Source organism: Callorhinus ursinus, unplaced genomic scaffold, assembly GCF_003265705.2.
Source record: "Callorhinus ursinus isolate GAN/ISIS: 27379988/994484 unplaced genomic scaffold, GSC_fseal_2.0 scaffold43, whole genome shotgun sequence".
Taxonomy (NCBI): Eukaryota; Metazoa; Chordata; class Mammalia; order Carnivora; family Otariidae; genus Callorhinus; species Callorhinus ursinus.
Window position 1 is genome coordinate 10,896,035 of NW_027397105.1, and position 27,789 is coordinate 10,923,823.

At 49.0% G+C, this 27,789-nt stretch overlaps 2 protein-coding genes across 4 annotated transcripts in view; both read right to left on the minus strand.

The window, feature by feature from the left end:
- LOC112817053 (multidrug and toxin extrusion protein 2-like) overlaps nt 1-2,304 on the minus strand; it is a 61,834-nt gene extending 59,530 nt beyond the window's left edge. The window contains exons 1-2 of the mRNA XM_025863915.2: nt 2,131-2,304; nt 1,899-2,000 (exon numbers count right to left, since the gene is read on the minus strand). Of these exons, the coding sequence (XP_025719700.2) occupies nt 1,899-2,000; nt 2,131-2,304 (276 nt within the window). The remainder of the gene's footprint in view (nt 1-1,898; nt 2,001-2,130) is intronic.
- Nucleotides 2,305-3,789: 1,485 nt separating this feature from the next.
- The window catches only part of LOC112817054 (multidrug and toxin extrusion protein 1-like), a 36,244-nt gene continuing 12,244 nt past the window's right edge, over nt 3,790-27,789 (minus strand). Inside the window, exons 7-17 of one of the 3 annotated variants that reach the window (XM_025863916.2) lie at nt 24,810-24,907; nt 24,472-24,569; nt 24,253-24,366; nt 24,100-24,167; nt 20,089-20,197; nt 19,896-19,971; nt 16,414-16,483; nt 15,836-15,968; nt 7,631-7,725; nt 6,837-6,906; nt 3,792-4,851 (exon numbers count right to left, since the gene is read on the minus strand). In XM_025863916.2, coding sequence (XP_025719701.2) covers nt 4,613-4,851; nt 6,837-6,906; nt 7,631-7,725; nt 15,836-15,968; nt 16,414-16,483; nt 19,896-19,971; nt 20,089-20,197; nt 24,100-24,167; nt 24,253-24,366; nt 24,472-24,569; nt 24,810-24,907 — 1,170 coding nt within the window. In that variant the 3' untranslated portion in view covers nt 3,792-4,612. Of the gene's footprint in view, nt 4,852-6,836; nt 6,907-7,630; nt 7,726-15,835; nt 15,969-16,413; nt 16,484-19,895; nt 19,972-20,088; nt 20,198-24,099; nt 24,168-24,252; nt 24,367-24,471; nt 24,570-24,809; nt 24,908-27,789 lie in introns of all 3 variants that reach the window. The other 2 variants (XM_073881514.1, XM_073881513.1) reach the window with 2 other exon arrangements.

A 27,789-nucleotide genomic window follows, 5' to 3' on the forward strand; every position in this document is an offset into this window, starting at 1 on the left:
CTCATCCTCAGGAAAATGCAAATTAAAACCACAAGGAACTATCACTGCACACCCGTGAGGGTCTGTGACAGGAAATAACAAGTGTTGGAGAAGATGGGGAACCCTTGTGCGCTATTGGAGGGGATGCAAACTGTCGCAGCCACTTGGGAAAACAGTAGGAAGGCTCCTCAAAAACTTAAAAATAGAACTACCATATGATCCAAAAATCCCACTCCTGGGTATTTAACCAAAGAAAATGAAAACACTAACTCAAAAAGATATCTGCACCCCCATGTTTGCTGCAGCATTATTCGTAAGCCAAGATATGGAAACAACCTAAGTGTCCACTGATGGATGCATGGATAAAGAAAAATGTGGTCCACACCCGTGTGCACGTGCCTGCACACACATGCACAGTGGAATATTATTCAGCCATAAAAAGGAAATCTTGCCATTTGTAACAACATGGATGGACACTGAGGGTATTATGCTAAGTGAAATAAGCCAGTCAAAGGCAAACGCCATATAATCTCACGTGTGGAATCTAAACAAAGGAAAACTGAACTCAGAGAGGCAGAGAGCAGACTGGGTATTACCAGAGACTTGGGGGGGGGGGAGCTGGGTAAAGGCAGTCAAAAGGTACAAAGTTCCAGTTACAAAATATATAAAGTGTGGGGATGCAATGTATAGCATAGTGACTACAATTAATAATATTGTATTGTACATTTGAAAGTTACTAAGAGTAAATATTAGAAAGATTTCATCACATGGAAAAAAATCCGTGTATAGTGACAGACGTTAACTAAATTTATTGTGGTGATTCTTTCACAATATATACAAATATCAAACTGTTACATTATATATCTGTGTGTTAACTGTATCTCATTAAAAAAGTTAATTAAAAGAAATTTTTAAGAAAGGAAGCTGTGATAGGAAAAGTTAGACCCCCAACTGTGGGCCCTGTAGAGAAACAGAGAGAAAGTGTCCCTTCAAGTTTCCAATAATAACCCACTGTTAATATCTGTTCACAGCCAAAAGAATGACCAGGAGTACAAGGTGTCTCGGGGCCACAGGGACCTATGTGGGGGGAGGGGTCAAGTTCATCCTCTCCAGGGGACACAGTTAACAGCCTGTATTTAAAGCTTCTCTGCTTTCTTGACTCTTTCTAGAGGCCCCATCTAAACTTTGAAAGGAAGCAGAAATATTCCTTCACCTGTATTAGTTCACTCAATAACAGACCTGTAAATAAAATGTCTGATTCCACATACTGAAGTCATCCCAACCATAAAGGTGAAACGAGAAACTTCTGTGGTCCCGCCACAACCTTAGGGCATATAATTGCCTCCAGTGGGGACGGAGGGGACATCTTCTAAGACTGAGAGAGACCACCTTTGCCATCACCACCTTGGAAGTGTTTTTCACTTTCTCTGAAAGCCTGGATGAGACGCAAGAGGGACGCCCCTTTCCATCACACATCACTAACCAAAACCCATTTCAATCCACGGCCCAAGGGGAGACACGTTATTACGAGTGTAAAATACCGCGCCCATGATGAACTGTGTAATTCGAAGTCACGGCAGACAACCTACAACACCTCTAAGTTCTTTGGTTTGGGTTGATTTTATAACAGGAAGAAAAAATGCAGTGCTGTTCGATTCACCCGCACAGTTTCTACCATTGCTACCAGTTCCTTGCAATCCCGGGCCGCTCGGCCACGGCGGGATGACGACGAAGACGGAAACTCCTCCTTAAGTAGCTGACCCAATCTTCCTTCAAATCTAAAGATAAGGCAAAGCAAGGTGCCCCGGGGTCAAGGTCCGACTCTGCAAGGGAAGACAGCAGCCGTGTAATACAATGCAAATTCCGAGGCTTTACCACGGGGTCGACCCCAAAGAAAAGATGAAAGCAACGACACCTACCGACACTGCGAGCATAACGGCGTCCAGCTCCACTTTGCCCAGATGTCCGCAGAAGATGGAACTGACGACGCTGATGAGGAAGATCATCAGCTGCGCCAGGAACTGCCGAGCGAAAAGGAAGGACAGCACGAGCTGACACCGAGCCAGCCCGCCCGCCGGCCCGGGGCGGGGGCGGGGGGAGGCTCCGGGAGCGCCGGGGCCGGGCCGCCGTCGGGGGAGGGGGCGCACTCACCACGGGGCCGGCGAGCGCCACCAGCGCGGCCGCCTCCTGTCGCACGTCGGGCGGCAGCGCGCCACGCAGGCCTCGCAGGCAGCCGCGCCAGCCCGGGGTGTCGGGCCGCTGGGCGCTGTCCGTGGGGGCGGCGGGGGCGGCGGCGGCGGCGGCGGCGGTGTTGGGGGGCTCCATGCTGGCGCGGGCACTGGCGCGTGGGAGGCGGCGGTGGGCTGGGGGCGGCTCCGCCCCGCCCCGCCCCGCCCCGCCCCGCGCGCCCGCGGACCTCCCCACCTGCAGACGCGGCGGGGGGTGGGGATGGGGATGGAGATGGGGGCGGGAGAGGCGGGCTGGCCGCGCCACCCCGGACGCCCCCCCGCCAACCGTCGCGGTGCGCAGATCCCCGGGGGCTGGGGGCGGGGCGCGGAGACCCCGAAGGGTCGGACGCGATCTGCGGGCGTGGGAGGCCGCGTGCGGGGGCGTTCTGCCAGGACAAAGGAGACCGTAGGCCCTTAGAGTGAAATATGCCGGGGGCGGGGTGTTGGAGAGGGCGAATTCGTAGTTCCCTGCCTCGCACCTCGCTGCCCTTTCGGGTGACCTCTCCTTCTGCCTCGGGTTACGGGTGTGTTAAAGTATTCCCCCGGGGATGCGCTCCTCGCAGGCAGTTTGAGATCAGCAGATAAGCCTTCCCATCCCCCATCCTTGGGGCTCCTACCTGAGGAAGAGGGGCAGACACTGTGAGAAGTCTCTAGAAGGCTAGGGAGTATCTGTCCGAGACTAAAGGAAGAGGGTGTGTATGAACTTCCTAACAAAGAGCTGAGAGAGGAGGCGTTGCTGGGGTCCAACCCTAAGGGCAGGCCTTTATCTTCGCCCCTGCAAAATGGTCCTCCAAGAAGCAAGCATTTGAGGGTGGAGATGCCTGAAGGTGGCCCTGGGTGCTTTTCATTCGCGGTAGCACTTTTTTTAATCTGGTCCATTATCTGTTCTTTCAAGGCAAAGGCGAGGCCTAGCTCTTTGTATCCACCCAAGCACCCAGTGTACTTAATAGTGAGGCTTGCGGCGTTAAGGGGTGTGGCCCCACCCCCGGGAAGGCAGAATCCAAGTAGGACTTGGTTACTGCTTAATCCAAGGCCCCCCCTTTTTTTTTAAGATATTATTCATTTGAGACACAGTGATAGAGAGAGAGAGCATGAGCAGGGAGAGAGGAAGAGGGAGAAGCAGGCTCCCCCACGGAGCCAGGAGCCCGATGTGGTGCTCGATCCCAGGACCCTGGGATCATGACCCAAGCCGAAGGCAGACACTTAACCATCTGAACAGTCTTGTGCTCTGACCCCCAGACGAATTAGCAATGGTAGTTTGGACTTTCACAGCTCCAAAGACTTCCCCAACTATTCTCCAAGGGAGGGGGGCGGGGAGGAGGGAGCATTCATGGAAACCCCATCCTTTTGAGACACAACCGCACAAAACCTCCTGGATGTACCATGTTTGCCACCCAAAGTTGGGGTGCCTTTTTTTTTTAAGATTTTATTTATCTGACAAAGAGCGCAAGCAGAGGGAGAGAGAGAAGCAGGCTCCCTGCTCAGCAGGGAACCGATATGGGGCTCCATGTGGATGTGGGGCTCCATCCCAAGACCCTGGGATCATGACCTGAGCCAAAGACAGACGCTTAACCAACTGAGCCACCCTGGTGCCCCGCTGGGGTGCCTTCTTAAAGACAAAGACAGGACCCCTGCCCCTAGCCTCCCCTCTCCTGGACCCCTCTCTTCATTTCTTCTGCCTCCCCTCTTCTATCAACACAGGAAAGGGTCTGACTTCTTCCTCCACCTGGATTAGCTCTTCAAACCCTTTATTCCTCTCTGTGGGATGCCTACCACTCTAGAAAAATGAAGTGCCGGTTTCTCAGTGAGGCCCACAGCTTCCTCTTTGTCTCTGCCAATCCATGTCAGCCCAGATTTTAAGACAGGTCCTTAAGAGGAAGCTTGCTCATCAGTGCCATCTGGCTCCTTTCTGCTTAATCTAGGTCTTCTCCTCTTTCAGTTTCTCAAGCGACACCATTGCCCATAGCGCCTGAGATCTGGATCCCAACTGAATATTAACGAATGCCATTCGCCCGTTGAATAATCACTAAAGGCACAAGGAGAGATACATTGCAAAATATATTTTAAATAACTCAAACAGTAGGAAACCTTAAGCACTCAGTACATGGGTTTTAACTAAAGAAACAGTAAACTATCAAAGCTATTAGATGAATGCAGTCAGTACACAGTGGTCCTTGGTTGAGACAATGGTGCATGAACTGAATGATCATCACTCTATAAACTCTCAGACATTGTCTTGGACAAGAACATTGTACCTTAGTTCCTTTTCTTCATTTGAAAACATTAACTTTGAACTCTCAATTCTTGACACCCATAGGCACAGTTGAAACTAACTTAACTGAAAACCAATTCCCACCATTGGGCCTATGAATTTTTAAGTATCACTTGACTCTCTCTCTTGCCTATCACTCAACTCCGCCGACATATACTCTCACTAAAATCCCTATGAGCAAGACGGAAATGAGCCCCAGGAACAGAAGCCCACGCCGCACCACCAACTGTTTCCCAGTCAACATAGCCGTGTCCCTTGGATCCGCCTGAACATGTTCTTCTTGGCTTATGTGCAGGTCCAAACGAACCTCATCTTTTCTTCTAAGATCTCTCATTAAAATTCCTCCACGGTTCTCAGGGCCCACTGAAGCGACTGAAGGGAAAAAGGAACTTAGTTAGCAGTGTAAAAGGATATTTTTTTCATTTGTATAAAAGATGCCATATATATACGTGTTCCTAGCCAAGGGAAAGTTTATTCAGAAAGTAGTAGTTGCTACCTTGGATAAATAAAAGAAATTTCATCTCAGAGGGCCTCTCTGTTTGTTCACTCACAAACTCTGACTGAATCCTACTGTTGTCGGCTTGGGTCTTCTAGGGAGCTCTGCCCCACCACAAGAACTAGAGAAATACGGGGGCTCTCGAAGTTAAGGTTCATAAGGGAAGTTTTCAGGGGGCCACCTAATTAGCAGTCCAGAAGGAAAACAAGGCCAATGGAGGAGAAAAATATCCAAAGAAGTAATTCAAGGCCATCCCCGGAACTGAAGAGAGATGTGAATCTTCACATCAGAAGGCCTACTGAGCATCCAGCAGGATAGTGACTCAGATGGACATCCAGTCTTCCCACACCTCCCGAAGGAAAAAATAAAGGCAGTTAACCTAACAGAACAAGAAGATGGGCATCGGACTTCTTCGTAAAGCATAGTGGATATTAGGAATGTGACGATGCCCTTGCAGTTGTGAGAGAAAAGAATTCCCAATAAAGTAACACCAGCTCTCACTCTTACAAAATGCTTTCTCCTCAGCGGAGGAGTCGGCTCCTCCCTCTCCCTTGGCCCCTCTCAAATAAATCATCTTTTTAAAAAAATGCTTTTTCCACATCGGACATCGTTCTCAGCACTTAACACGTACAAAGCTCACTTGTCTCTCACGACAGTAGTATGAGGTACTATGAGGTATTATTACCCTGCTTTTATAAGTGGTAGATGGTAGAAAATTTGGACCAATCATCCTCTGAAGATAATTATGAAAGCTGGACAAAATAAATGAAAAGTACCATCTTGAAGGTGTCAAGGGTGCTACCAAGGCAACAAAAAGTCACCAGGGTAAGATCTAGGGGAAGTTGGAGACCCAGAGGTGGGACCCAGCCTTTGGGGCCGCTCTGGACCTGAGAATTCTCCATCTGGATTGAGCGATGCTTTGGGGAGTTCAGTCCCTACCGAGGTAAACCCCTCTCTACTTCAGGCTGAAACTCAAGGGCTGTGTCCAAGAAGTAAGGACGAACCAGAAGTCAACCAGCCCTCACCCCCGTTGCTTCCCAAGTCAGCTGGGTGGTCCAGGAAGCTCGGTTGTTGAAATTGCCCTACACAGCTAGTAACCCTAAGTAAGAGTTTGATGGAAGCAAAGGAAAATCCTCTCTGAAGACCGGTATCATTATTGGCCTCCAATTACTTCTACAGACCATATTCAAATCCAAGATCTGGAACACAATCAAAGATAACCAGGCACACAGGGAACTGGACAAAGTAAACGAGAACTAGTGGGAATGGCAGAATGGGGGCCAGCTGTAATTCAACCGGCCTGTGAGCTCAAAGGGGTTCGGTTAGAAAGAAGCAAAGGAACAGAGTGTGAGTCCATGACTCACTGCCCGAGGAACTGGGAATCTGGAGGGGCGGGGGGTTACTAATTGGACAGAAGGAAAACAATACCCACAGTTGCATGCTGCTCCCCAGAAGCAACAGTTAAAAACAGTAATCTGTTTAAAGCCCACCTGTGTGTTGGCCTGGGGGATGGGGAAACCCCACGTACACAAACATGTCAGTCTCCAAGATAAGGTCACAGCACAGGATCACCAAGCATTAGAAATGCCTGTTTGTGAAACGCTTATATGAGTAAGCCAAGGAATGGATGACCTGTAGCCTCTCATCATCTACTGTAGTGTATTAATATCTGGAATGCAAGCAAACAAACTTCCAAGTCTGTTTACCTCCAGTTTGTGTGACTTTTATCATTTGTTTCTGAAACTTTATTGCCCGAGTTCAGTGGGAGCTCATGGCAGCAAATCTAGCTGTGTCCCACCGATGGCCCCTCCGGGACCCCCCGGAGAGGCCTGTTCCAAGAGCTGAGGCAGTTATTCCATACCTGGGTCCCGACAGGCAGCAGAAGTCCCACCGTGGGCCGTATTGAGGCTCAAATTGGCATGGATCTGAGCCTAGAAGATGAAACTCGAAGTAAATCCACAAGGCTTTATTTGGTGTTGATAGAACATAGTGCTAATAGAACATTTGACTTGACTACCCAGTGTAGGAAAAACCAAGGCATTTTCTTTAGCTGACATGTGGTTGGAGCTTCTCTAGTCTACAACTATGGAATCGTCTCTCCGAATGATTGACATGGGATCCGTGGGTGAGGGAAGGATGGATGGAAAAGCACATTAGGGGGAAGGTAGGACCCCAAGATCATAGCATCCCTTCCTTGCCCTTCCCTTTACCTCTTTGATCTACCATCTATTTTTAGACCCACACTGACCCTAGCAAGTTGGAGAGACAGATGGATGCAGGTTATCTTCATGAAATATTTGGGGATCATAAAAAACAGTATCAGGATAAATTTGCTGGCATCCAACCTCTCTCCAGTTCCAAATCTTGTCCTAAAATTGGCTTTTCAGGCGTAAGGGTGGTAGCTTACTATGGGATACAAGGAAGAAAGGAACCCCTGTTTTTTTTATTCGATGAATAAAACAAAGGGGAATGGATTAACATCCAGGGTCATCTGGCCCCTGGCATCTGAATTAAATGCAGCTAAAACAACAATGACAAAGTAGAATTGGCGATAAAAGGGGAAGGACCCTTCCAGAATGAGAGAGAGCGCCTGAGCTGATTCTGTTTGTTTTCTAGGACAGGAATCTTTACCCGGCCAGCACTGTGCATAGTTACCTCCTCACAGGCTTTTTCCCAATCTAGCTGAGCAATAAAGCTGAGAAAACACAGAGACTGCGTGATCACACAGATGATGATCCCTGACCACAGACCTAGAAGTGGAAATATTTAACAGAGGTTAATTCCGTGGAAAACTGGCCGCCCCTGGGGAATAAGCTGGTCCCATGTCACTTCCGAGAATTTGCTCTCATGGCCCGGTGTGGAGCCCACAGTGAGCCAGAGACCTCGCACGTGCTCTCTCCTTTGGTTTCCAGAAGGTTCTGGGAGGCCCAGGGCAAGTCCCCTGCCCAGCGTTCTGGATCTCAGAACGCACGTTCAGAGGCTATTTTCGGCCTTTGGGAGCCTAACGGTTAAGAGAAGCGCCAGTTATAAGGAAATGAAGTTCCCAGGACAAACTATTTCCAACTTCTAAGAGTTCCGTACTTCCAAACTGCTATGTCCTATTTTCCTAGACTAGCACGTTCTCAAAATGCAGAGGTCAGCAGCCTTGTATGTTCCCTCCCTTGGTGCTTCCTGCAGGCCCTCACGGGCTTTGGGCACAGACTTCCAGAGCTCCCAGGACACGGTCATCCACAGAGAGAGATGACCACACAAAAGGAGAGGCTGAGTGGGAATGGAAGACGGGAAGGGCCTTATGGATCCCAAGGTACCATCACACTCTACTTAGTAAACCCACACAGGACACAGAGGGATGCCCCAAGCCAGGAGGGTTTCTTTGGTCAACGGTGAGGAACTGAATATTCAAACGGGCAATCGTCAGACCGCAGGTAAAAACAGAACTCTGATCCACAGCCTACCGCAACCCGTCCAGAAAACCAACCCCTGATCTACAATAAACCACCCACGAAGCCAGCCGGGGACACATCAGACTCCAGGGACAATGCAGGGAACTAAATCACGACTTCTGCAATAACTGACCCCAAACAGCCACGACTTGATTAGTAATTGACCCCTTCCCTAACATTTGTCCCTGCTTCCAACTTAGGACCAACCAGAGAGAAGCAAACGTGCACCCCTGACCAATCCCACCGGATGCCTCAGTTCTACCCAGCTCGCCTCCGGCTTTCCCAGGCCATCGGGCCCACCTGAGCCCTCCCTTTGTCCCACCGCAAAGCTCTCCTACCCCTCTGCCTGCCTCTGGGTCTCTGCCAAAATTCAAGTGGTGGTGGCTGACTCCCTTGCGGGAGCAAGCTTAAAATGAATGGCCTTTGCTTTTTGCATCAGGCTGGTCTTTATTTCCACAACCCATCATGGAGGCCCCCCAAGACCTGGCCCACACTACCAAACATGGACCCCAGCATCCAACCAGATGTGGTACCCACAGAGGCCCCTTGTGCCTTTTTGCTCGTGGTATGTGCCGTTCAAGAGGACGTGGTAAATTGGGGCCAGGTCCAGACCCCAATCTCTTTACAGTGAGCTCCTTGGCCATTTCCTCTTTGGTTTGGTACCTGGATACCATTGGTTCCCATTTGTTTGGCATCCTTGGTGGCATCAGGTCATTCCTTTTCATCCCTTTTTCTGTGTCTTGTGCTATTTTTTTGCAGTGCTGGGTTAAGTGTTGTCACAGAGGAAGACTAGAGTCCAGGACACAGCCTGTTACGTGCGCCGATCTCCTAGACCCATGAGTTTGTGGTTCTCACCCAACAGGCATCCATTTGGACCAACTCTACTGCAGGCTACCAGGAAAACCAGAGGAGGTTCTCCTGTTAACAGTTTCGGGTCCTGAGACCTTGGCCTTGATCCAGAGCTCATTCTTTTTTGGTCTTCTGCCCGCCCATGCTACCTGTCGTTTGGGAGTCAGAGAAGGTGCTGACATGTCACTATTAGCCACCCTTTTGTCTCCTTAGGTCCGTGAGAAAATTAAAACTGAAATCAGAGCCCTCATATGAAAACAGAACCTGATATGAAAAATAGCCCTTTCGCTGAACGACAACACATGCAGAACACTTGGAAAGGACTTTGGGACAAAAATGAGACAAGACCCAAAGTAAGCGTGGGGCCCTGCGGAGAGACAGCTGGGGGGCCCATCCCCCAACGCCCCCAGCCAACCACCTACTACAAGGACAACTTGCAGATACTGTGAACAGAAGGGACACTAGGAAAGATAAACCGAGACAAAGAAAAGTCTCTTGTTTCAGGTCAGCGAGAGTGCTTGCGGAAGGCAAAACGCACTCATTAAACACTCCAGGGGAATTAACTGTAAATACAGATGGTCATCTTCATCAACGCCTCATGGACGCCTGCCACTCTTTCTATGTACAACCCTGTCACCCCTGCCCAACCTCAGCCTCGGGCTACACATACCACAGAGGTGGTTGGTATTTCAAATAAGCCACAGGTTTTCCCAATCTCCCAGTCTTTAACTGGAACCCTTGAACCCTTAAGAAACCCGCCTTCCTGCTGTGATTACCACCCCTGCAGAATTTCAGAGGCCGAGACTGACTTTGCAGATGGAACTGTATCAAAGGCATACCGGAGGGAACCATGTCTTGAGGTCCCAGAGGACTCCTCTATTCATAGTCAAGTCCGGGCTGTTCTGGATAGAACTTGCCTCCTCTATTATATTGGACGCAGGCCCCAGACAAGAATCTTGACCCTGCACCTGACATTCCACGGCCTTAATATTCTACTGACACAGCCCAATAATTGCTGCAAGATGCATAAAAGTTCAGATGGCTCCTACCAAATGCTACCTAATCTTCTCCAGCATCCCTTCAAGGCAAATGAAGGGAATCAAACCTAGAGCTGAAAGTCATAGCTAGAGGTCTTCTCATTCCCTGGACTGGCCCTTTAACTGCCACTAAAAAAAAAAAAAAAAAAAAAAAAAAAAAAATCAAATGAATGAGGCCAGCTGATTTATGCAAGACGTCGGGGCCATCACCAAGATGGTGATCCCTCACTCGCCACTAATACCTAACCCAGTACCATCCTGACATCAATTCCGCCGGAAGCCACTTGCCACAATGTGGTGGGTCTCTGGTCTGCCTTGCTCAGCGTGCCTCTACACCGAGAGAAAGCCAGTAACTCTTTGCTTTCACTGCAAAGGACAGCAGTGGATCTGTACAGTCAAGCCCCCCCCTTTTTATCTCCATCCCTCAATCAAGAATCGTAAACACCTAAATTTCCCTTGTGATTCAGTTCTGGTACACTAGGTACCAGAGCTCCTACTTTGTGCAGAGAAGGAAGAAGCCCACCTTAAAAAATCCCATTTTCTTGTCCTTAGCCTTGGCACAAAAGGGACACAGTTTCAAAAGCAAAATCACCATTCTGCGAGAACACAGTTCATTTAGGGTCTGACCTATGTAGGATTTCTAGGTTTAGCTGGATATTGCAGACAGCAGGAGCCAAGTTTCCCTGAGACTGCAATACCTCTTTATGAATTGACTAAGTCCGTAGTGACGGACCCTCTGCTCAGGAGGCCCCTACGTAAACAGGCTTCCGGAATCTGAAGAAGGCTTCTCTACATCCTCTTTAGAGCCCAGGCATCCCTAACCACAAAAAAAAAAAAAAAAAAAACCCAAAACCTTTTTGTCTATTTGCACCTGGGCCATCTGGACAAACCCTTGGGGTTTTAACTCAAGCTCAGGGAAACCACCAAAAGCCCCGTGTTTATCATAGTCTTACTCTTGACCCCAATGCAAAGGCTTCTCCCTCTTGTGTTCAGGCAATGGCTTCTATGCCTCAAAAGCTGTGGATGCTTCTGATGAGCGAGTTCTAGACTCCCCCACCCCCCGGCCCAGACCTCACAGTTCCTCATAAAGCACAGATACTGCTGCTGACAACACACGGCATTTTTCAGCCAGCGGATTAACCGCTTGGGAGATTCTGTTGGTACATCCTTTTCTCTCACACTACCATTCGCCCCCGCAACCCCCCTGAGCCCTGCCACTCCCCTAAACTGCCAGAAGCAGGGCAGCCTGGTGATTGTGTTCCCTGCTCTAGGGAACTCTCCGTACCTCACTCAGCTTTATCCGAGACCCTTCTTGACAACTCTGACCTAGTAGTATTTGCTGGTGAATCGTACCTTAGCACTGAAGCTAGAGATTATCAGGCAGGATGTGCTACCCCCTAGTATGAGCTCTCCTTTGGGATACAGTCCTCCACCCGCAAGCAACACAGACGGCAGACCCTACTGTGCTTCCCCAGCGAAGACCACAGAAGAACGGTATGTGCCCACAGCAGGGTTATGCTTTTGGAAAAGCAGCCGATTTGGGGGTGCTTGGGAAACACGGCAGGTTCTCTCTTCTGCTGGAGCCCCCATCGTAGATGGACAGCAAGTTAAAGAACTTTTATTTTTTTTCTTAAGATTTATTCATTTGTTTGAGAGAGAGAGAGAGAGAGAGAGAGAGAGAAGCATGAGCGGGAGGAGCAGAGGGAGCGAAAACCCCAAGCAGACTCTGCGCTGAGCACAGAGCCCGAAATGGGGCTCGATCCACAACCCCGAGACCAGGAACCAAGACCAAAAGTTGGGATGCTTAACCAGCTGTGCCACACCAAGGTGCCCCCAGGAACTTTTAAATGCACTTCTAGGGCGCCTGGGTGGCTCAGTTGGTGAAGCATCTGCCTTCGGCTCAGGTCATGATCCCAGGGTCCTGGGATTGAGTCCCGCATCGGGCTCCTTGCTCAGCGGGGAGCCTGCTTCTCCCTCTCCCTCTACTGCTCCCCCTGCTTGTGCTCTCTCGCTCTGTCAAATAAATAAATAAAATCTTAAAAAAAAAAAACTATCCTGTGCTCATCACCCACCATCTTCTGGTAAAAGTAGAAAGGACCAATGTCATCCTTAAATTGAAATTAGCAAAACTTTCAGAAACCCTTGAGCTCCCTTGGCCAAAGGCACTCCCTGTAGTCTTGCACACTATACACAACATACAGTCGACTCCCTCAGGGACACATCGGTTATCCCCTACGAATTAGGAACTGGAAGGCCTGTGTCTAGGGATTTCAACCCCGATACCAGACTGACCAGACTGACCGGCTTCATGCAAACTATCACCAGGGTCCTACCGCCAATAGCTTAAGGCTGCCTTCCACAACATCTTCCTAAACAGCTTCTTCATAATCTTTGCCCAGGAGATTTCATCGACTGGGAAAGACGGCAGAGAGAAACTGCTCCTGAACCTTATTGGAAGGGACCCTATCAGTGGTTGTGATGCTGGTTGGTTGCATTTTCTCCCAAGTCTTGAATGTTTCTGTGCAGCCGCTCTCCCATGGGTTGATCGCCATGATGGACAACATCAAGGAGCTCAAGAAGACCTTGACAACTGGCCATCAACTTTACTCTTCCAAATATCGGGCTGATCACTCCTGAAACGGGATATGGGGGTGACTGGTATCAAGGAGCAGACCCTTGATCTGACGGCCAGTACAGTTGACTATGAAGATGATTAATAATCCCAATGGTGAAGATCTGGCTCCCTAGTTTTCCCTGAAAGAGAGACTGAGGCACCAAATACACAGACAATGGTCACACCATATATAAAAGAACTATGATCCACCACCTGCAGCAACACACCCAGGAAATCCCCTACCTATGACAAACACCCCCAAAGCCAGCCTGCTACCCATCAGACTTGTGGGAGGCCAGACTGCTCTCTCTCGGGATGTTCCAGGGATCTCAACAATAACTTCCTTAACAGTTGACCCCAAATGGCCAGGACATGATCAGTAATTAACAGCTTCCTGAATTTTTAGCCCTGCTTCCAACTTAGGGCCAAGTAGAAAAAACCAAAGCTGCACCGCTGCCTGACCAATCACACAGGACGCCCCACTTCTAGTTACCCCACCTCTTTCCCAGGCCACCAGCGTCCATCAGGGTACACCTGATGCTTTCCCGTTTCCCACCACGAAGGTCTCTCACTCCTCTGCCTGCCTTTGGGTCTCTGCCAAAACTCTAGTGATGGTGGCCAAGTCCCTTGCTGGGGCAAGCTCAGGATAGATAGCCTTTGCTTTCCCATTTGGCTGGTCTTTGTTTATTTCCACAGCCATCGAGATCTGGGTAAGGGCAACGTGACTAGACTGGGTTTACAGGTTCAGGCAGCCAGATTTGGTGCATAGTTTACGGGTCTGCTCCTTGATACCAATCACCCCCATATCACGTTTCAGGAATGATCAGCCTGATATTTGGTAAAGTTGACGGCCACCTGCCATTCCTATAAAGAACTAATAACAGCAAATATGTATAGATACACACACACACACACACACACACACACCAGTGTTCCCAATCCCTAAGAACTACCAAGCTTACCCTAACCACCCTAAACAGAAAATAACCAGCTTATCTCTAGCTGTAATTTAAAAGTGATGAGTTACATATTTCCAGGAATTTCACTATACACCATTTAAAAGATTGTTTGACTCAACCTAGGAATCGCAAAACATGATGAGTATCAGAATCCCCTAGGAATGTGTGCATTTGAGAAAAGCCTCCCAGGGGATTATGATGGGGACTTCACGATTCGCTGGAGCTGCCCAAGAGGATATTAAGGGTAGCCTTATGATGCTCGTCCCACACTCTGTGTACATATACTGCGGATCCTACCAATGATGACACCGTATTCAAAACCAGTTCGTATTATACTTCTTTTCTGGAAGACGTGGGTGACAGGGATTGACTAGAGTCTTCCCACGGAGCCCTCACCTGCCCAGAGATCCCAATGTTCTTTAAACTGAGATATAACTGACAAATTAGTTTCAGGCGTGCAACATCACGGTTCAATATTTGTGTGTATATCATGAAATGATCACAATAAATCTTGGTACCTTTCGCCACATATAGCTACAAAGTTTCCTTTTCTGACCATGAGAACTTTTGAGATCTGCTCCCTTAGTAACCTTCAAACATGCGATACAGCATTATTAACTATAGCCACCACGCTGCCCATTCCACCCCCAGGACGTACTTTATAACTGGAAATTTCTCCCACGGCACTTCTTTTAAGGGATTCTTAACTCCCTCTACTTTGCACATACTAGGTATCCTTTTCTCAAGTGAACAAATGGGACTTGCAGAGCCCTGAGAACATAGATACGTGTATGTTTTTATTTTTTTTTAACTTATTTTTTACTTTTTTTTGATCTATATTTTTAAGTAGGTTCCTCTACTATTTCCCTTAGCTATGCCACTGGCAAATCCAAAGTATGAATAATGCCAGAAACTCAGCTAAATAATTTCCTGCACCATGATGAAAGTCCAGTGAACTTTGCATTGGCAACTCCATTCTTCGAATATCTCCCATATTTTTCATTAAAATATTATTGACCTTGAAAACAACGTGCAGCATAATGGGATGGGGAGTTCACTCAAGGTATCAGATGACTTCTTACTGCTCTAGACCTGCCAAGTACTGATGGACAAATAAGTCCATCACTACTTCACCCAAAGATAACATGTTCAGGTTTTAATAGCATCATTTATTAACTGCCAATGTACTCCAAATTATTATTTTAGAAATCAAAGCTGGGCAGTCTTTTGTTTCCCTACTCTTTTAAAGATCAGCTCTAGTAATTCCAGATGCTATGGATTAGGTTCTTTCCTCCACAGGTGGTAAGGTGATAAACAGTCCCCTGCCTTCTGTAATGTTCACACACGACACCCATGCCGTTCCGGATGGGACCTGCAAGACACATGGCTTAAAAGGTCACACCAGGCAGGAGATGGAAGGTATAGAATGGCCATGAAGGTGACTTCCAGAGCACAGCTCCAGGTGCTACATGGGCTAAGCCACAGGGGGGGCATGATCTCGAATGTATACAGCCACCATACCGTGTACGTTGTCGGGAGTTCCGAAGAATCACAGCAAGGCTGACCCCTGGCCTCTCCGGCCTCCCCCCAAACGCTCCAATAGGGCCAGTTTACAATGGCCTCAACTCGTCCTGCAGACTCGCCCTCAGGGTCTCACCAGAAAAGGGCTGTCACCAAAGGACAGAACTGGGGCCAACAAAGGCACACTTCTGAAGGTTTCTTCAGCACTCCTGCTGTCACCAACAGGAGTTGGAAGGAGTTGGAAGAAGTGAGCACTTGATGACACAGGACAGGGAGAGGAGCAGGAAAGTCATCCTGCTTTGCTCAAGTACGTCAGTGTGGAAGAGAGATAAGAGGGCCCAGCGTCAGGTAAGAGAGGCGTGATCTTCCAGAGCCAAGTCTCCCCAAAAAGCCTACATGTTCCAAGAGTCATTTTGGGGCCCGTGGTAAAGGCTTACCAACCACTCCCATTCTGGCTGTGAACATCAGCGAGATCCCGACTGGGAGACCAATCATGTAATACCCAATGGTATTGACAAGGGCCCCAACCCTCTGGTTGCCGCTCCCCCGCAGAACACCACCACCTGTGCACTGTAGGCAGAAAACATGCATCGGTGAGAACGTTGCCAAGGCTTCGGAAAGACTCCCATCCCGAGCACGTCCCATCCCAGGGGGACTTGGACTTAAAAATCCATAATCACGTATCGGTGTTCTTGTCAAGCGAATATGCTAAAAACATTCAGTATCACCTACCTGCCCCACCCTAGCTGCTCTCTTCTGTTTAAATTTACCACCATCAGAAGAAACACATAGATCATAAAGGTGCTGAAAGGGAATACTGCAGGGTGGCTGGGTGGTTCAGTCGGTTAGGCGTCTGAGCCTCCCAGGGTCCTGGGATCGAGTCCCTCATCAGGCGCCCTGCTCAATGGGGAGGTGGCTTCTCCCACTACCCCTCCCTCCCCCACTTGTGCGCCCTCTCTCTCTCAAATATAAATAAATAAAATAAAAAGTAAAGGGAATATTGCATAATACTTACAGCAAGAGCTTCAAACAGATGGGCAATAGCAGAGATGGGAATCACCTGAGCCACCAGGGCAATGATTTCTCTGTTAGGAAAAGAAAGCACATGGTGATCAGCAGTAGACAGACATGTGGGGAAAAGCAGACTACGTGATTCAGGTGACGGCACTTGGCTTCTGCAGAAATAGGAGAGGCTCGTGCGTTCCAGCCAACACCCAATTCGGGGACAATCCTACTGTTTCTTGGCCCATAGGGGAAACCAACCCTACAATGCATATTGCATGACTTTTAAAAGAAATACATAGTACAGTCGGCTGATGTAGACAGTTAAAGCATATGATCTGGTACTCCACTGCCCCCACAAAAAAACAGAATTTGGATTATAATGCCATCTTTCTGTTAACATGATTCCATGCAGATCTCTTCTTGTGTCTGGATGAAGCACAACAGAGTGGTTAAGTTTCTCTCTGTGGAACCAAGGTGAGCAAATTATAAAGGCCATGGATACAGTTTATAGAATTATCCATGGTTCCTAGAAATAGTCCCTAACCTCTACAGCTAGAGACTTTAAAACCTACACTTGAGGAAGTAGAAAATGCTGCCACTGACCCAGGGAGGCAAAAAAAAAATCCATAGCACTCTTGAGTGATTAACAAATAAGCCTAGAACACTGTCCAGCAATAAATATTTGTTGAATGAATTAAAAAAACAAAAACAACAAAAAAAGAAATCCAGCACGGAACAAGACAATCGCTCCCCCCCTCCAAAAAAAGGACAGAAACACAGTTCTTTTCTTCAGATTGAATTTTATTTTTTGAATAGGTAACATATGCAACAGTTAAAAGAAACCAAACAACATGAAAAGGGTATCGAGAAAAATCTTACTTCCATTCTGTTCCCAGTCCACCCATCACCACCACCTCCCCCGAGACAAGGCAAAAATCCTTGGTACTGTTTGTACTTGTCCACACACAAATGCGTACTTTTATCTTCCCCTTCCAGTCTCCGTCATTTCATGTTCTAGCATTCTCTGCATAATGTTCCGCAACTTGATTTGTCCACCTGATCGATTATATTCACTTTTATATTCTATCAAAATGTACCGTTTTTTACATGCTGCTGAATTCTGTCCACTAACATTTTATTTTGGATTTTAAGATAGACATTAGTAAGTGAGATTGGTCTGCAACGTTTGTTCTTGTACAAACTTTGTCAGATTTTGGTACCAACCAATGCTCTATTTTTGCTTCCTAAACGGAACGTGGGAATTTTCCTTTTTCTGGTCTCTGCAACAGTTCAACAGTATTGGAATCACATTTTAAAGGTTTTATAAAATTCTCCTTTGGAACCCCCAGGGATTAGTGCTTTTTGAGATTTTTAAAATAAACATTTCTTTTTTTTTTAAATAAACATTTCTTATTTCTTCTAAGGAAATCGGTCTACTTAGACCTTCTGTGTTTTCCAAAGTAAGTTTTGGTAGATCATTTTCCTAGAAAATTATTTATTCCTTCCAGATTTTTTTTAAGTTGACTTGCAAAAGTCATGCAGCAAACTGGTCTCTCGTGGTTTAAAAAAAAAATCATTGGGTTTTTTTTTTTTTTTAGTAATTTCCCCCTTTCTTACTTTGTGTCGAGAAAGCTCTCTCCCTTTTTCCTCTTCGATTAGGTTAGCTGTCCATGTTGTTGTTAGAATCTATGTCACCGATTCACCAGTTTCCGTTGATCCTAGCCAGCTCATAAATAATTTGATTTTGTGAGTTTTCTCTGTCTCATAATATCATCAAAGATACGGTTTGTGGGCCTTTTGTTTTCCTTGCTCTTGCCTGCCCTGCATGATTTCGCGAAGTGGACAGACTCAGGATCAAACGTCTGCCCTGTGCCTACTGAAGCCATCAGCGTGGATACAAACCTGGTATCGTTAATTCTGATTCCCTTGCAAGAAAACGGGAATGATTTCCGGTTGCTTTTCCATTCACTCTGAAGTGAGGGACACTTAAACATCGTTATTTCCCCACAGCGAAATGGCTGAAGCTGAAAGAGGACAACCCAACACCAGAAGGCAAAAGACAGGGGCGCCTGGGTGGCTCGGTCAACGAAGCATCAGACTCTTGGTTTCGGCTCAGGTTGTTATCTCCGGGTCATGAGGTCGAGCCCCGTGTTGGGCTCCATGCTGAGCACAGAGTCTGCTTAAGATTCTCTCTCCCTCTCCCGCTCATTCTCTCAAATAAATAATCTTTAAAAAGAAGTCAAGAGACAAATACGTGCAGCAGAACGAACTGGGAACAGCACCTATCCACCACCTGCTTTTTAAATCCATGAAGGAAAAGTCAATTTTGCATTTTGTAATTGCTGATAAAAGAACCCCAAATCAGGGGGCACCTGGGTGGCTCAGTCAGTTAAGCGTCTGCCTTCAGCTCAGGTCATGATCCCAGAATCCTGGAATCGAGCCCCACATCGGGCTCCCTGCTCAGTGGGGAGTCTGCTTCTCCCTCTCCCTCTGGCCCTCCCCGCTGCTTCTGCTCTCTCTAGTAAGTAAATAAAATCTTAAGGAAAAAAAAAAATCCCAAATCAGAGGTATCCTCACAACATAGCCACATAGTCAAAATGCACCAGTTAGCCTCACTGATGAAAGCAACTAACCCAACAGAACCCGAAAACCTCAGAGCGGATCCATCCCTTACAAGAATTCTTCTCGGTGATAAGTCTGATAATGTGATTTCTTTTTTTTTTTTAAGATTTTATTTATTTATTCATGAGAGACAGAGAGAGAGAGAAGCAGAGGGAGAAGCAGGCTCCCGCTGAGCAGGGAGAGCCCGATGTGGGACTCGATCCCAGGACCCTGGGAGCCAAAGGCAGACGCTTAACCATGTGAGCCACCCAGGCGCCCTGATAATGTGATTTCTTTAAGACGACTCATTAGGGAGAATTTTAACTTCAATTTGAACCGACGAGTATATTACGCAACTTGTACACACCAGGCACTTGGGCAGATTCTGGATACCAAAATGATTTGTGTCACTGGGAATGAAACAATTAACTGGAAATGTAATCAATGGGACCAAAAAGGGGTTTCCTTCTTTAAAACAGACGCATATGTTCGGGCGCCTGGGTGGCTCAGTCCGTTAAGCATCTGCCTTCGGCTCAGGTCATGATCTCAGGGTCCCGGGATCGAGCCCCGCATCGGGCTACCTGCTCAGCGGGGAGTCTGCTTTTCCCTCTGCCTCTGCCTATGTGATCTTTCTCTCTCAAATAAATAAATAAAATCTTTAAAATGCATGCATATCCTGACCTCCAGCAGCATCTATCCACACCCGGGCCCAAACAATGGCATTCTGGATAAATTAGCTCCTAGAGCTTCTTTTCCCAGGTAACAGCGATGGGTTTCTGATCTTGCAAATGGCTCAGGGACACCCCCCTCCAAAGATGCAGCACTCCCAGGAAGGCATCTACCCAACCATTTATCGCAGATTTTACATTTCAAGAAAATCTCCGCACTCACCGGTCCGTAGTGAAAATGTACCCCACAACATCCTTACAGCTTAACAACAGGACACAAAAGGCTACAGCAAAGACTCCTGGAGGTAAAAATGGCAGAGAGACAGCACAGTGAGAAAGCGGGGCTGCAGGGAACCGGGGCTGGGCTTCCCGAGCAAAGACCTTTCGGGTGATCAACGACGGGAGACTCTAAGCACCTGTGACCAGCAGGGCGACAGCGGAGGACTTCTTGGCCTGCTCGATGTTTCCGGCGCCCAGCGCAGTCCCTACCCGGACGCTGGCAGCCACACTGAAGCCTGAAGGTATCTACAGTGCAAAAGGAAACATGCAATAATGACAAGGAAAGAATGAGCAGGGAGCAGAGATGCAGTCCCGTCTCTGGGCTCAGAAATGAACCTTCTCCAGGGCAGAGGGGCCTGGTAGATCATGTTGCACACCTCATTGGTAAAACTCAGTGGGAAAGTTCTGAGAAGGCTCATTTGCAACAGCCCCTTTGTCTAGAGGCGTGCCCCCAGGCTAAGGTGAATCGGCACCACTCGCTGGACGTCTAAGGTATGAAATGGGAGGGTCCTGCACGGCCACGTTCCTCCTCCTCCTGCTTGTAGCCCAAGCTAAGTCTGAAAGACCATCAAGGGATCAAGTTTAGAGGACAGGGGCGCGCCTGGGTGGCTCAGTCGGTTAAGCATCTGCCTTCAGCTCAGGTCATGATCCCAGGGTCCTAGGATCGAGCCCCGCATCGGGCTCCTTGCTCAGCGGTGAGTCTGTTCTTCCCTCTCACCCATACCTCCCCCAGCTTGTGCTCTATCTCGCTCACTCTAATAAATAAATAAATTCTTAAAAAAAAAAAAGTTTTGGGCGCCTGGGTGGCTCAGTTGGTTAAGCGCCTGCCTTTGGCTCAGGTCATGATCCTGGAGTCCGGAGATCGAGTCCCGCATCGGGCTCCCTGCTCGGCGGGGAGTCTGCTTCTCCCTCTGACCCTCCCCCTCTCATGTGCGCGCGCGCGCTCTCTCTCTCTCTCTCTCTCTCTCTCATTCTTTCTCTCAGATAAATAAATCTTTAAAAAAAAAAAAGTTTGGAAGACAGAATCCTAAAAACGGTGACCTCCCTCTTCCCCAAAATGTTGGGTAAAAAGGAACTTAAGAATTAACAGAAAGATGCATACCAAGCTGATAGCAGGCTACCCTTTTGGGAAGGGAAGGGCACGATGAGAAACAGTGCTAAAACAGACACCGGAAGGCGGGATGGCATTGTGGTTAGGAATGGGCATCTCTGAAGCCACACTGCTGGGTTCAAGTCCTGGTGCAGCCATTTATCAGCTGTGTGACCCTGAGCAAGTTACTCACCCTCTCTCTTGCCCTCAGTTGTTTTCTGTGAACGGGAGCCTGCAATACAGCCTTGCTTATAGGGTTACCGTGGGGATGGGATGAGTCCGTACGTGCTAGCTGCTTAGAACAAGGCGTCACGTATGGTAATTGTTCAATAAAAATTAGTCGTTACTAGTACCTATAAATTTACACTAAACAGAAACCTCAGACTGAGGAACACAGGAGACCTCCAAGACAGAGTGCCCGCTGGGAAACTCGCCAGTGGGAGCAAACATACAGCCCTCCCACGGACTATTTATTAATTACCAAGAGAAAGAAAGTGACTTTGTGATGGAGAAAACCCAGCAGACCACCACCTTAACCAGGAAATCAGCTAATATCGTCAGTCGTGCAACAAATCCACGTCACCAGCCCCTGACAGAATGTATAAGCAGCACACAGTGACACTTCTGTCGTATTCCTGCCAAAAATGCAGACTTGGAAACTGTTCACGAGAAAGTGTCAGCACGACAAATTGAGGGAAAGTCTGTGTAAAGTGGCCCTTTATAAAAGTCTTCAAAAACATCTAGGTCAAGAAAGACAAAGAAAGCTGAGGATCTGTTCTAGATTAAAGATTAAGGAAGCGTAACAATATAGGGGCACCTGGGTGGCTCAGTTGCTTGAGCCTCCGACTCTTGGTTTCGGCTGGGATCGTGGTCTCAGGGTCATAGTCTTGGGTCATGGGATCGAGTGTTGGGCTCTACACCCAACGAGGAGTCGGCTGGATGTTCTCTCCCTCTGTACCTACCTCCCCACCCCCACTCGCACTTGCACCCACACGCACACTCTCTCTCAAATAAATCTTTTTAAAAAGGGAGGGCGCCTGGGTGCCTGGGTGGCTCAGTTGGTTGAGCGACTGCCTTCGGCTCAGGTCATGATCCCAGGGTCCTGGGATCGAGCCCCCCATCGGGCTCTCTGCTCAGCGGGGAGTCTGCTTCTCCCTCTGCCCCTCCTCCCCGCTCGTGCTCTCTCTCTCTCTCTCAAATAAATTAATTTTTTAAAACGCCTAACGCTTTAGTTCCAGGATAAAAATAGTTATAAAGGACACGATCAGAACAATGGATGGCATTTGAATACGGATTGTGGAGGTGATAGATGTTTAGATACATAGATTGACTGATAAAGTGAGGAAACGGGGCAAAATATAAACAGTTGAGGAACAGGAGTAAAGGGTACAAATCCCTCTTTCCATTAGAGAAACACAAGTGTAAACTCTCACAAGCCTGTTGGAAAGCACATGGCAATATATGCAAAAGACTTCAAACTGTTATTTTCACTTCTAGGAATTCATCTTAAAGAACTAATCAAGTATATAAAGATATTTGTCTTAAAGTGTCTTTGAAGTGTTATTTATAACATTAGAACATTAGAAATTACATATTCCACAGGAGAAGACTGATTTAAAAACTGTATGTTCAAGGAGACACTGGTAAGCGTTTTGATTTGGATATAGTTACTGAACATATTGAAATTAAAAATATATATAAAACATCAAGCGTTGAAGCGATGAATACAGATTTAAAAATTCCGCTAGGAGAATGAAAGCAAAAACAAAAAGCACCGATCCTCAAAAGAACGATTCTTTAGGAAAAAAACCAGGAAATACGGGGGCATCTGGGTGGCAAGTCAGTTAAGCATCCAACTCTCGGTTTCGGCTCAGGTCTGATCTCGAGGTCGTGAGATCAAGCCCCGTATCAGGCTCCACGCTCAGCACAGGGTCTGCTTGAGATTCTCTCTCCCTCTGCCCCTCTCACTTCTGCCCACCCCCAACACCGTGCTCACTCTCTAAAACAAAGAGATACATCTTTAAAAAAAATACGAATTACATATTTTACGTAACTTTTAAATATAACCAGCCTCAAGGTGGGGCAGGGGTACTAAGCGTTAGTGTGCTGGCTTCAGTCCCTTTCACATCACAATTCTCTCTTTCTAAAGCAGCACTTGCTAGAGATGAAAGCCCTTCAGAATTTCCAGCTGCCGTTTTCAATAAAACAAAGTCACAGGAAAGCCTCTAACAACTGGGATTCTTCTTTAGCACATCAAAATCTGTTCCCTTTTTTTTTTTAAAGATTTTATTTATTTATTCATGAGAGACAGAGAGAGAGAGAGAGAGAGAGGCAGAGGGAGAAGCAGGCTCCCAAGGAGCAGGGAGCCCGATGCGGGACTCGATCCCAGGACCCTGGGATCATGACCTGAGCCGAAGGCAGACGCTCAACCATCTGAGCCACCCAGGCGCCCAAATCTGTTCCCTTTCCAAGGCTAAGTAATATTCCATTGTACGGACAGACCACAGCCTGCTTCTCCATCCACCTGCTGATGGACTCTTCGGTTGTTTCCCCCTTTTGGCTATCATGAATAATGCTGCTGGGAGCTTTGGCATGGGTATCTGCTGGAGACCCTGCTTTCATGTCTTTGGGGGTCTAACCTAGGAGTGGTCACGCGGAGCTTACGCAGCAGCAGACCCAAGGAGGAGTGGAGTTCGGGGAGACACAATGAGCTAGGCTCTTCTTGCCATGTACCTAGCGCCATCACCCTTCGGGCCCCCTCATCTGTCCCCCTCCCCAAAAACATCTGTGTCCTAACAACTGGAAAAGATACTTCATGTTTGGCAAGTGTGGCAATCAAGGACGTGCATGACCAGCACTGAGCAACTCATTCTTACAAACTTCCCAGGGCTCACAGGGAAGATCCCATTGTTCCAAACGGACCCTCCCTGGCTCTAGGATGAAATCATCAATCATTTTAAAAACTACTAATGTGATGAATGCCTATGCTCGTTCGTAGGACTCTTTTTTTCAAGGGAAACATCCAGCACCTCCCCACGACTGGCTACCAGACACTCACCATGTACAAAATGACGGTCAGTTCGTACACGACAGACTGGGCTCCCAGCTCCACTGTGCCGAGGATGCCTGGTGGAGAAAGGCAGCTGACACCGTGCTTCCCGACGGGGCCCCCACATTTACGCCAGCCATCGCCACCTGTCCCCACACTGACCGCTCAGTAAGCTCCCGATCTCGTAGGCCCACCACTCCACGCACAGCATGAGCATGCCTGGGATGGCCAGGCTGAGAAAGGAGGCCCAGTCCTGCAGACACTCACTGGTCCACCCTGTAGTGGGGACACAGACATATTAACAACACATGGGTGTCTGGGCTGGACCTCAACCCAAGCTAAAACCTCCGTCCGACGTGGAAGACAAACGGTGGTCTTTACCTCCCCAGGTAGCATGATGCAGTTTCCTCCCAAGGATGTAGAAGAAGAGGAGCAGTGCCAAGGTGAACTGGGAAATCATATTTGCCAGTGCTGACCCGCTGGGAAGAACAGTCCCAGTTAGGAGAGGTGCCCATCCTCCGCCTGCGCGAGCCCTGAACGCACCTTCTTTCTGAGGCAGCCTCACTGTCCGCCCCGGACAGTGTATTCCAGGGCGGCCCAGGGAGGGGACAACACACGGGCGTGACCAGGTCTAGGCACCCCCCTCCCACCATCCTGCCCTGGAAAAGCCACGCGGTCAGTCATTCCTTCCCCCATCCCAAGAAATCAGTTGGACTCACATGACCCCAAGGTGCAGCTTATGAAGAAACGCATAGTGGATGAGGGCATTGACAAGGTTGGCCACTACTCCGGTTAGGATCTGGGGCAGTACAATCCCCTGGAACGAGGAAAGACCACACCCCGTGCTGGAGACCAAGGAGCGGTACTGCCACTTGGTCCCCCCACACACAGGCGAGGCGGCGGCCTGCCACAAGGACCTCACTGGGTGCGCATCCTTGCTGCTCCCACCTTCCTGCTTCCCACTCCCTCCTCCCAGAGTCGTGAAGCACGGGAGCTCTGGCCACAGGGACGCAGGCAGGAGATGAGAAGGTAGCAGAGGGGCAGGAAGACAAATCCGTTTGCCTCCCAGACCGCAAGGACTAACGGGGATTTGGGGATAAACAAGTCACCCTCTGCACTGGACAGTGGGCGAAAGCTCAACACTTTCTTGACCAAATGGAAGTTCAGTGAGCTGAGAAAATCTAAAACGAGCTCACGAAGCTAGAGTGTGGGAAGGACTCCATCACACCTGGCTCCGCTCACAAGTACAAGGCAGAAAAGTCCAGGCTGTCTGGCATCTCAACGAAGACTTCCGGCAGAAGAGGAAAACGACGCACACGGACGGGCTGGGGATGTACAAAGCTGCCCCGCCGAGCATCGGGACACAATCACGGACATGACGAAGCCAGCGGTGACGTTCACAGGAGGTGCTGCTTCTCCCAGGTGCCAACGGTCACCCTGGCCCCTTCTCTGAATGTTTTCTCTCTCTCTGAGAAACCTGGCTCTCTCAAATCCCAGACCCCAGGGCATTTTGCCGTTTGAAGTCATATCACTAAGCCTAAAAAGATCCCTCACCTCCCTGGGGGATTGACGTCACTCTCACACACGCAGAAAAAGTAGCTGCAGCTTCCACTTTGCGGAGGGCGGCGGGAGAGCTTCGCATGGATTTCTGGACATGGCAACCTGCATCTCTCTGAGCTCCCTGAGGAGGGAGGACTTGGGTCCACCTGGCAGGGCAGACCTTTTCCTGCTTTGCTCTGAGCCCACCAAAACACGGCCGCCCCGGGACTGCACCTGAGCTCCGTCCTCCAGAATCACAGCACCCTTCCCCTTTGTTGGGTGAGAACCACACTTCTTTGATCTCCGCCATGGCTGGCAAACCCGACTCTGCCGTGCTGCGTGTTTGTCTCTAGTGGTCTTGGTAGTCCTGGGCTCGGGGGCCCAACCACAACTATGGGTCGCTCATTTACCAGGTGACCTGCTTAGTTTTCAGCAAAGGAGGCAGGTGACCACACCTGCCTTTTAGGTAGACGGTAAAAGTAGTAGAGCATGGGGCGGGGCTGACCCAGGGAAGAGCTGGGAGCAGGGAGACTCTGTAAGAGGCTCCTGAAGTTATCACAGAAGGAAGAGGAATAACGAGAGAGGAACTGAATCAAGGGGGGAAAGGGGGAGCGGACAGGCAGGACCTACAGGCCCATCACTGATGGGCTGGGGGAGTTTAAGAAAAGATGGGGGTCCCAGGTGAGGACAGGTTACCCGAAGAGAAGATGTTGGAAGCCACTGACTGGGAGGGGAGGCAGGCCTGGGGGATGAGAAGGTCAAGGGCGCAACGTGCACAGGTCTCCCACGGGCAGCGGGCAAGACTGGCGGTCAGAGATGGAAATGTGGGAGCCATGCGCACACAGATGGAAACCGAAAACATGCCAGAGAAAGAGGAAGGTCAGCGGAAGCCGGTCCGGCCACCTTCTCTAACTCTCCCCACCAGAAGTCTCAGCAGCCCCCCGGTTTCATCTGGGGCTCTCCACCGTGTTAACTCTGCCCCCAGACCAGCTGCTTCGCCCCAAGATGGAAGCTGGGTTACATGCAACGCTTGGCTCTCCCACCCGTCCCTGCACCCAAGGATCATTTCATTCTCTAGGATCCACCCCGGCATATGTCTCCCATTCCTCCCACAGGACATCCTTTCTTGTCACAGACCCACGGCATCTCTTGTTTGGACCACGTCTGTTAACACTCCTCTAGTCCCCCCGGCAATTGACTGGTTTCCCACCAACTGAAAGATCCACAGCAGAGAACAAACACAAGGCCCCATACGCTGAGCCCAGGCCAACCCACCTCTCTGGTTCTGTCCTTCACTGTGTCCTTCTGCCCGAGTCGTGGCCTCGGCACCCCCACCCTCCGGTGACCCCAGACGCCTTGAGAACCCCACGTGTTCTCCAAAACCCAGTTCACGCCTCCCGGGCGGCCCCTCTCAGCTCCGGGCTCCTACTTCCAGATCTTTCCTTGTCCCTCCGAGGATCAGAGAGAGGGGTTTTTCGCTTCCACTCTCCTCACTGGACCAAGCTGGAGCCTGCGGTCAGGAGCCCCTGCGTTTGCTGGGAGACTGACGGTCAGGGAGAAGGTCCTGAGCAGGCTACAGCCTCTACGTGGCTTCAAGCAAGGTTATGGGCTGAGAGCAGATGGAGATTTCTGTCTCTTCATAGACACTAATGAAGATTTGAAATGTTTCATTCACAGGGTAAGACCTTCCATTTAAGAATACTAAATAGATGGAAAACCTCCTTCCTTCTCTCTTCCCTCCCTTGGCCCCTCCATGTGTCCTAGAGAGGGGGCCTCCAGGGCCATGACCCACTGCCCGGTACCCTCATTTACCTGGATTCACCTGGAAGCAAGTCCATGGTCCCACATATGCTGGCATCATAAATCCATACCTACCGTCCCGGGGCTGTTAGTCATGTGTGGAGGTCTAACCGACATGAGGTATCATTACAACATGGGCCTTCACGCCCCACTGAGGAGAGTCGGGCTGAGAGGTTGGCTCCCTGGAGCCTGACAGGTGCCCTCTGCAGGGCCCATAGGCACGCACACACCCTTACTGCCAGGGAGCCACGTAAGAACACAGAGCCAAAGACCACTCCGTTGCTAACCCTATCCGGCCAATGGCAATATTTCCGAGGGGGAATCGGATAAGAATTTTCCAGAGCCAACAATAACGTATCC